Raw genomic sequence first — 10,146 nt, forward strand, 5'->3', positions numbered from 1 at the left:
CCTCCCAAATCGCGAGTCCAGATGGACGGAGTACATTGAGCAGCTGACACTCGCTGCACCGAGATGGAAACAGAGTTTGAGCGGAGCCAGATCTCATGCCGGCAGCATAGCCTGGGCGATGGACGGAGGTAGGGAGGGGGCAGAGGGTGTAAACAAGGGTGGAGCAGATAGAGAGAGAGAGAGAGAGAGAGAGAGAGATGAATTATGCCCACAGCCCTCCCCTTGAGCTTAAGTATTCTTGCCTCCAGCTCCATGAGTGTTTGTGTGCACATGTGAGCATGTGTGTGTGTGCGTGTGCGTGTGTGTGTGTGTGTGTGTGTGTGTGGTAGAAATGCTAAATGCTGCGCAGATGCTGTTAATGCATTAGCCGCCTCACACCTTCTCCTGTCACACGCAGGGTAACGTTGTCACGGTGCCCGTTAGCGTCGCATCGACCACCAACCGCAGTCAATGCGATTATGAGGTTAACCTTCAGATAGCGATGTGTGTCTGTGTGTGTGTGTGTGTGTGTGTGTGTTAGCATGTATGTGCTGCTACTGGTCTCCACTGAAGCACAACATATGTATTACAGTGTGGCGGCCTGAACGCTCTGTGTTACAAGGACAAAGCTAACAAAGCAATGTGTTTTTTATTGTTGTCAGTCACCATCCATGAGGTGCGGATGACACTCAGAGTCGTGAGGAAAGATAACGGTGGAAAACACTCCCCCGGGTAAGAAAGATAGAAAAACAGTAATCTTCATAAGCCGGTCACACTGCGATTCCACTGCTTGTCTCCAGGGTTTAGGTTGTTAACGGAGACAAATCCCTCCTTACAAGGACGACTGAATATTCAACCCATTGATCCCTCCTCGCTTTGTCCTTCATTGATCAGGCTAATTGACCCTGAGCCGAGGGGAAGATGACGAGAGGCCTCGTGGAAAAAAATCTCCTGAGCTACTGATGAGGAGGGCGTTCAAACGAGCCCTTCATCAGTATCACAGAGCAGCTGCAGTGGAAACACAAAATGAAATTTTCATGTGTGCATTTCATGATAAAATGTACACAGGGGCAAAATCAAATGTTATTTTAAAACCCACTCGACAGCGTCAGGACCGTGGCTCCAAAAGTCTCAATCAAATGTATTGAATATAAAATATTGCAATCCCTTCAACTTATACTTCAGTATTGCAAATCAATTAACTTAATTGGAAAAACATTTTTTTTTAGCAATGGTAATGTCGGTTTGTTGGTGGGTCCAACACAGACAGACACATCTCAACTACTATTACAGATACCGCCATCGTTACGCTTTATGGAAACCGTTGAGGTGGAGAATCTAGTGACTTTGTGATCACCTGACTTTCCTCTCTAGCGCCACCGTGAGGTTGACGTTTGTGGTTTTGAGTGAAATGTCTTCACAGCTATTGGAAACGTTGCCATTATATTCGGTATAATAACATTCATGTACTGTATTAACAATCAAAATGGCTAAAACCATACATAGAGTATTTAGGCATGCATCTAGTATGTCTTCAGGAAGTGTTGAAGTTGAGTGTTTTGCAAAAAATTGTCCATGAAGTACAAAAAGACAATCTTAGTGCATTAAAACAGCTAATCTCGGGCCTCAGAATGACATCTAATGGAGCTCCTTCCAAATGGTCAGATTCTATTATAAAATACAATTTGTGCTTATTTATATATCTTTAATTTTGGTTTATTTTAATAAGGGACAGTGCACATGAATAAAAACATCTCTGTAAATGTGCCAGAGTTAGCCAAGAGGCTATTTAACATAAGATTACACATGCAAAATGTCTACAATATTTACGTTTTTGTACAATATTTACACTTTTAATCTAATCTAATCTAAAATGTGCTCAAGAACAAATGTAGAATTAAAATTCTAAATGTTACCTGACAGTCACCACACACACCACGTGTCTTACCGCCGTTAGCTAGCTAACTTTTCCCTCTGGATGCAAATAGATCGTTTTGAACAAAAACTCTGTGCCGGTAAAATCCCCAGAATGTGCGTGGGGAAGAAATATGACCCTGAATGCATTAAATGTGGATTCATAATGTCAGGAGGGGAAGCGGCGCTACACATATCTACAGCCCAGCTTGTTTTTTCACCTTTTTTGTATCATGTTTTTTTACTTTCCTTTTTTCATTTATTTGGGGAAGGTGGTCCAGGAGTAGTTTTTTATGAATCGAGAAGTGGACCTAAAGTCACAAAAGGTTTGAGGACCTCTGCTTGGAAGCCATTGGAAACACTCCATAAACTTTCATTGTTATGCAGATGATACTCAACTATATTTATCGATAAAACCAGAGGAGAGCAACCAACTCGGTAAAATTCAAGCATGTCTTAAAGACATAAAAACATGGATGACCTGCAATTTCTTGATGTTAAACTCAGACAAAACCGAAGTAATTTTAATCGGCCCTGAGCACCTCAGAGATCAATTATCTGGTGATGTGGATTCTGTAGACGGCATTGCCCTGGCATCCAACACCACTGTAAAGAATCTTGGCGTTATCTTTGATCGGGACTTGTCCTTTAACTCCCACATAAAGCAAATCTCAAGGACTGCATTCTTTCATCTACGTAATATTTCAAAAATCAGGCACATCTTGTCTCAAAAGATGCAGAAAAATTGGTTCACGTTCGTTACTTGAGACTGGATTACTGCAACTCCTTATTATCAGGCTGCTCTAATAAGTCTCTTAGGTCCCTCCAGTTGATCCAGAATGCTGCAGCTCGTGTTCTCACTAAAACTAAGAAAAGAGATCACATCACTCCTGCACTAGCTGCTCTGCACTGGCTCCCAGTAAAATCAAGAATCACTTTTAAAATTCTTCTCTTAACGTACAAAGCCTTGATTGGTGATGCACCATCATATCTTAAGGAGCTTGTAGTACCATATTGCCCACTAGAGAGCTACGCTCACTAAATGCGGGACTACTTGTAGTTCCTAGAGTCTTAAAAAGTAGAATGGGAGCCAGAGCCTTTAGTTATCAAGCTCCTCTTTTATGGAACCAGCTTCCAATTTCAGTCCGGGAGGCAGACACAGTCACCTCGTTTAAGAGTAGACTTAAGACCTTCCTCTTTGACAGAGCTTATAGTTAGGGCTGAATCAGGTTCACCTGGTCCAGCCCTTGATATGCTGCTATAGGCTTATAGCTGCCGGGGACGTTTTAGGATGCACTGAGTACCTATCTCCTCTTTTTCTCTCCTTAAGGATGAATTTTCATCTCTCAATCACACGTTACTAACTCTGCTTTCTCCCCGGAGTCCTTTTGACTTCACGTCTCATGGGGTCATCGGACCCTATGAGACGACATAGATCCCATCTGCCTGATGGATCATTGAGGTCTGGGTCGTGGAATTCCTGCTCCTGACTACGCCACTGTCCTGTTGAGACTCCGCCTACTGTTGAGACTCCGCCCACTCCTCCTCCCCACCGCCATCTGCCTGATGGATCGTGGAGGTCTCCATCGTGGAATATGCCTACTATGAACTATTCATACACTCTGTCATATTCATTGAATGTATTTTAACTCTAAATCTGTCCTTCTGTACACATTACATCTATTGCATCTGTCCATCCTGGAGAGGGATCCTCCTCTGTTGCTCTCCTCCAGGTTTCTTCCCTTTTTTTCCCCCTGAAGGGTTATTTGGGAGTTTTTCCTGGTCCGATGTGAGGTTTTGGGGCAGGGATGTCTATGTGTACAGATTGTAAAGCACTCCGAGACAAATTTGTAATTTGTGAAATTGGGCTATACAAATAAACTGAATTGAATTGAATTGAATTGAATTGAATTGAATTGAATTGGTGGAGCTCAGCCGACTGCTATACATCTTATATCGGAGTCTGTGAACATCTGCTCGCTGTCTGTCTCCAAGGCATGCCTAGACAATAAAAAAGGAGCCAGTCGGCACAATAAACAGCTGTCCACTGGTGCATGAAATAATAAACATAGGCACAATGAATATAATGCCTCCGTCTTCCCTTGGACTGGTCGCTTCATCAATCAGTCCTCAGGTGACACGGCCTCTATTAACCCAGCAGAGATTCCATTCAAAGTCCTGTGTCACACTCACTTTGTTCGAACTCTCACGAATCAGCATCACACACCGCCTCTCTGAATGTATTCTGATAATCCCCAATTCCACTTTCATTTGCCAAAAGGTGAGAGGAAGAGAGAGCTCATGTCCCCGGTCCAATCTCAGACGTTTGTCATTGGAGACCGGCGGCACATCGGCCAACCGGTCCGCTTCCCGACCGGCGGTTAGTCTCGGAGCGAAGAATAAACGATGCGTCGCCGAGGAACGATCATCCGCGCCGGAAATTCTCTGCGGCTCAATTTATTATCTTCGGGCGTAATTAGCGTGTCAGAATCCTAGCGCTCGTGTAAAAGATTGTCGGCTGCGCGTTTCGAGCTCTCTCCCCCGGCGTCCCGGCGATGGAGTCTGGGAGTTGGTGAAGGGCGACTGACGACAGACGGGAGGCCCCGTCACACACATGACATCATGACATCATGACATGCCCCCCAATCACAGATCAGAAAGACAAACAGGTCCGCGCTATATTTGCTCCCGTCTTTGATAGGAAGCTCTTTTTTTAAATGTAATCACATCCAGGTTTTGCTTCGTCATCTCGGGGGAATCCACTTCAGGATTACTACAGACGGAGATTGGGCTTTTCTTTTGTGATGAACCTGCAGACGGCCTCTTCCTTTCAAAGCGGCTTCTCTTTGACAACAAATAGCCTCGTTAATGGTTTGAGTGCAGCACTCGTATGATATGCGTGTGTGTGTGTGTTTATGGTTGCTTCGTGTTGAGTCACTCCAGATGAGTCATTTGTTAATACACTCAACCTTTAGGCCCGGAGTGACAAGAAATGAGAAGGATGTTGAAATATTTCATTTTCATGAATCTCATCGGCATTTTTTATTAATTTCGTACTTCTTTTTCTTTTAGTTAAACCATTCAAATGTAATATGATTCATCTGGGATGCTATTTTTCAGCCATTCTGAAAAGTAAAGTAACCCATCCATCCCTTCAGTGAGCCAAGGGCTAAATGACGCAGTAAACGGAGAATTAAATGTGATGCCGTCTCCTGCTTGATGTTTTCCTGCAATATGGCGAACCTACAAAAAGGCTCGTGGCTGTTGTGTCCTTCAAGGCATCTTTCTCGCACTAAAAGAAGAAAAAAAAGGAATAAAAGGCCCACAGACATGTCGGGATGGGCCGGCCAGTCCAATCATTAAGTGAGTCGGTCACAGAAGAGAAATGGTGGGGCGAAGAACCCGGAGAGCGACAACGGGGATCCATCAAGCTGCCGAGAGGCGGGGCCGGCCCTCGTCTCCAGCACGTGACGGGCTGACTCAGTGATTTGGGTTTGACAGATGGACGGAGGGAACGAGGCAGATGAGTGTCATGCACAAGTTGATGGCCCGGTGCTTCTGTTTGTGCCACCATTTATCTCCTTTTATATTGTATCATGCGAACGTCAGGCCTGTAAGAACAATGACTGACGAGGAAACGGCAAAGCCTCTAGAACGACAATAAAAATGTCTTTATTTTCTGCTGAAAATCTAAATGTTTTGTTTGTTTTAACTTGTGTCTGATTAAAATGGTACTTAGAATTGCAGCTGTGGGGGTTGTGGCATTTTGGTCTGGTATTTCTGTGTGATCCAAAATCCTTGTTAGACAGTTAGTCAGCTCGGTAGTGGGCCGACGTTGAAGAGTTGATGAGGCCAATCTTGATTTTTACCATTTTAACATTACTCTACTCTACACTACTCGGTACGCTACACTATTGGCAGGGGTGCACATCACTTTTTCAGTGAGTTACTCAGGTGAGTACCGGGAGATGTTGTTTGGTACTCCCCCATATGTAGCGTCAGCTTTTGTGATGTCCACCTACGGGGGGGGGGGGGGGGGTGCTAGTGAGAGTGTGCTACTCTCGTACCTTACTCTCGTACGCTACTCTCGTACCTTACTCTCGTACGTTACTCTCGTACGTTACTCTCGTACGCTACTCTCGTACGTTACTCTCGTACGTTACTCTCGTACGTTACTCGCACGCCATGCGTTTCTGCACGCTACTCTCGTACGTTACTCTCGTACGTTACTCTCGTACGCTACTCTCGTACGCTATGCTACTCAGTACTCTACTCCCGTACGCTACTCCATGCGCGACTGTTCCCTACTCCGTTCCCTACTCCGTACGCTACTCCGTTCCCTACTCCGTTCCCTACTCCGTACGCTACTGTGATTTAATTAAAATAACGGGTAACGTGCAGTTTCCCGCTCACAGAACTAGATTTCTGTGAGCTTCTGGTCATTAGCCGTGACCACATCTGGGCCCAAGAGAGAGAGAAAGACAGCTTATGCTGGCTAGACCCGCCCCTTTGTCTACCGTGGATCAGACACGACACTGAGGGAGTGTTCAAGTTAAACCGAACAAAGAGCAACGCTGCGTTAAAATGTGTACAAATGCTAGGCTAACTAGCTTCCACTGTCCGTGTGGAACCCAAACACAACGGGGTCCTTCTCCATGTTTTTAAATAGGACAGACTGAAGCTTAGAGACACGGTTTCTACTAATATGTCCAAACACTCACCGATACTCTTTATAAATAAGAACACAATAGCAGCATAATCATCATAGTTTATCATCTTCTTGGACAAAAAGTGTGTATTTACATATAGATGGCTAGACGAATGACATCATCGTCTTTTCTAAAGTGCTTTGTGTGGCAGCGAGCCGAATGCAGCGGGCACAGAGAGGCTCATTCCACATTAGTGAAGTTGAAGCAATGCATCATAGGTGTGACCCCGACCCCAACGGCAAGGGAGCGGGGGGGCTGTCACCATATGGTGCTGAGAGAATGATTGTGTGTGTTTTTGTGTCAGAGAGAGACGGTTGGGATGATGAGGCCCAGGGGAGTGACAACCAGGCCTTTGAGCGGGACACACAGAGCCAATCACACGTCAACACTCACATTCTATCGACACACACACACACACACACACACACAGACATTCACCAAATCATTCAGCCCGAGATGTAAATCGAGTCTGACTCTCCATGATTAATTCCCTCGCATCTCCTGTCATACATCACAGCGGCAGAGCAGTGAGCTGCACACTTCACTGCTAATCCGCCCTTGATTCCTTCACACACACACACACACACAATCTCTCTCTCTCCCCCTCTCTCTCTCTCTTTACAGTAATGGGGTTGTCAATTTGACCTCCGAGCAGCTCAGAGCTGCAACTGAGAGGACTCGCTAACAATTCTTCCTTTTTTTTACAGCATTGTTCAAGAAAATAAACACAGACACACACACACACACACACACACAGACACAAATGCAGGCCGGGCTGCTCTCTCCGCCCCGGCCTGCAGGCTGCTCATCCCCACTCAGTTCACTCCATTGATTCACACAAAGATGGAGGGGTTTTTTTGTGGGGGGGGGGGGGGGGGGGAGAGTGTATGACCCGTGGTTAGGCAGGCTGCTTCATAATGGGTGAGTGTAGAGGTTCTCACGCGCCGTGCGTGTATACGCACGAGTAACGACTCATTACCAGCATTTTGTAAAGGAGACGAGTGCGTCAGCGCGACCTGATGGAAAATGATCCTAAAGTGAGCTTTGTGGTGATATCAGGGGGAGGTGAATAACAACACAACTATTGTGCCACTTTTGTTGCGAGATACACGCCACCTGACGCACTGCGTGACCCCCCCCCCCCCCCCCCCCCACACACACACACACACACACCAGAGAAGACCAGCAGTGTGTTTGGGGGCGATTCTGCCGGCACACTGCAATTGTTTCGGAAATATTTAATCTATTAGCAACCAACAAAGGGCAATAAATGCAGAACATGTATCCGCTCCAGTCGTTTTCGCAGCAAAGTGAATATGTTTTGGGTTTGGACTGTTTGGCCCAACGAAGAAAAGCTTTTTGATGACATCATCGCCTGGTCACTTTTAACATTTGATGATGTTTTCCTGACCAAATAAAAATCCATGCCGAAAACCAATTAATCAATCGTGGAAATAACTGCAAAATATGATATAATGACTGTCATGGCATACACTGCACGAGGCCTGCGTGTGTATTGATATAGGTCAGACTTGGGTTGACATATGGACATCACAGTATAACTTGCACGTGCAATAATTCAGCCAGTGGACTCTGTGCGTGTTTGTCATGGCGTCTCGTGGCTGGACACAATAGGAACATTATTTTGCTGGTGTAGAAAGAGATACGTCACAGGATGACGACGTCCACGCCTCAACCAAGCTCACCTGCAGCCTGCGGCGCCGGATTATCCCAGAGTCATCCATGGCGGGACGAGTCGCGGCGGGGGGTTCCCCTCGATATCACCCCCCCCCCCTCCACGCAGCCTCGCTTTTAAGATGCGTTCCAACCCGGCAGGGCTGCGGCATCCACCGGCTCACACCCGAACCGCACAGCAGCAGCTGCAGCGTCGTGGATCACTCGGGAGACCAGAGAGGCGCGCGCACACACACACACACACACGCAGTGTCACGTCGAAAAAGCCCAGGTAAACACACGGGTGTCAATCAGTCCCATTCCGGCTGGTGCCGATGCTCTCCGCCCCGCGAGTGCACCGTGTCCTGCGCGTCCCGCGGGGTGCGGGTCACGCGGCCGTCCCGGTGGTCCGCGCTCCCTCTCGGAGCATCCTTGATATTTTGCACAGAGGGCAACCGGAGACCGGGTGCGACCGGGGAGGCCCGAGCGGACCAAAGCACGTCGGGCGAGCCAAGTTATTCTGTTTGCTGCGCGAGACTGTCCCGAAAGAAGAAAAAGACAACAAAAACGCGAGCCACCTTCACGCGCGCGTTCGCCTCCACGAAAAGACTAACGTGTTAAAAATGTTTAAAAAAGAGCTCAAGAAACAAAACAACAACAAAATACAACGGGGGCAATCATCTTGACACCGTGATGCGTGTGCGCGTGGCGCCGCGTAGTTGTTGCTGCGTCCGCGAGCCCGATCGTCTGCTCCCGTGAGCGTCACCGGGAAGCGCGAGGACAGCGCGTCCCTCCCTCGCGCCGCGGAAACAGCACGCCAGCTCGAACCCTCCGTCCCGCGTCTCGTTCACGCGTCCGCCGCTCGTCCGCCTTTCACGTCTCTGGGTCTGGAGGACTGGACCGGGCGACCGCAGCAACGCGATATTTGTAACCCCCCCCCCACCTCTTCCTGGGATTCCCTCTCGCCCCTCCCCCTCCCCTCCTTCTCCTCCTCCCCCCTGAGTGTTCCTCTCCTTCTTTTTATCTCAAATAATATTGCCGCTTTTATATCCTGTTACTAGCTCCCATATAGGGCATTAAAGCTTTTTTGAAATACATTTTTATTTCCATTTTTGATATTGTGAACGTTTGTACGGAAGCCGGTTGGAGACACGTTCAGCACCGCGGAGAGCGACACCGGGTACACGGTGATCCCGCAGAGGGGGGGGGGGCTGCAGCCCACCGCCGGTATCTGTGCTCATTTAATGACCTTTAGGGTCTCGTTGAGGGGTCGGACTTGGGCTGAAGCTAACGCTACACGCCTAAAAGGCTCACGGTGTAATGCAGATGTTGAGCATGTGAGCAAAAGGAAATATAAAGACAGAAACACAGAGTAAATAGAGGCTCGGCCCTGTAGTTCACATTATAGGTTAATTCAGGAACCTTTTCCTTAAAGTGTAGCCTATACGTTACATTATTTAGGAAGTATTGCGTATAACAGATTAGCTTGATCAAATGAGAAGTTATTTCTACAATAAGCTAACTATGTGCATGCATTCAGTAAATAGGCCTGTGATGCTAGCACAAAACAACGGAAACTGGGAAATGATTAGCCTGGTTGTATCTTGAAGTAACACAATCTGCCTGTACCAGCACCTCTTAAGATCAACATTGACATGTTATACACATGTTTGATACGTAGAATGAACGATGTAAAGAACTGTCCAAAATAATTTCCTAGTCAAAGTTTGCATATTTTTCACTTATTCAATTATCGGTCAACACAGTCATGATTGGTTAAAAGAAACAAACAAAACAAAACCCATAGGCCAAAACTAAATAAAATACATTAAGAAGAAGTCCACAATGAGCAACACAATGTTTCCCCCCA

At 46.8% G+C, this 10,146-nt stretch overlaps 1 protein-coding gene across 2 annotated transcripts in view; it reads right to left on the minus strand.

Moving 5' to 3' along the window:
• The window catches only part of LOC130188302 (microtubule-associated serine/threonine-protein kinase 1-like), a 50,209-nt gene extending 41,062 nt beyond the window's left edge, over positions 1 to 9,147 (minus strand). For both annotated transcript variants that reach the window (XM_056406585.1, XM_056406584.1), the window contains exon 1: positions 8,309 to 9,147. In XM_056406585.1, the coding sequence (XP_056262560.1) occupies positions 8,309 to 8,347 (39 nt within the window). In that variant the 5' untranslated portion in view covers positions 8,348 to 9,147. The remainder of the gene's footprint in view (positions 1 to 8,308) is intronic.
• Between the last annotated feature and the right edge of the window lie 999 nt (positions 9,148 to 10,146).

The sequence above is a fragment of the Pseudoliparis swirei genome, chromosome 23 (assembly GCF_029220125.1).
Source record: "Pseudoliparis swirei isolate HS2019 ecotype Mariana Trench chromosome 23, NWPU_hadal_v1, whole genome shotgun sequence".
Classification (NCBI taxonomy): domain Eukaryota; kingdom Metazoa; phylum Chordata; class Actinopteri; order Perciformes; family Liparidae; genus Pseudoliparis; species Pseudoliparis swirei.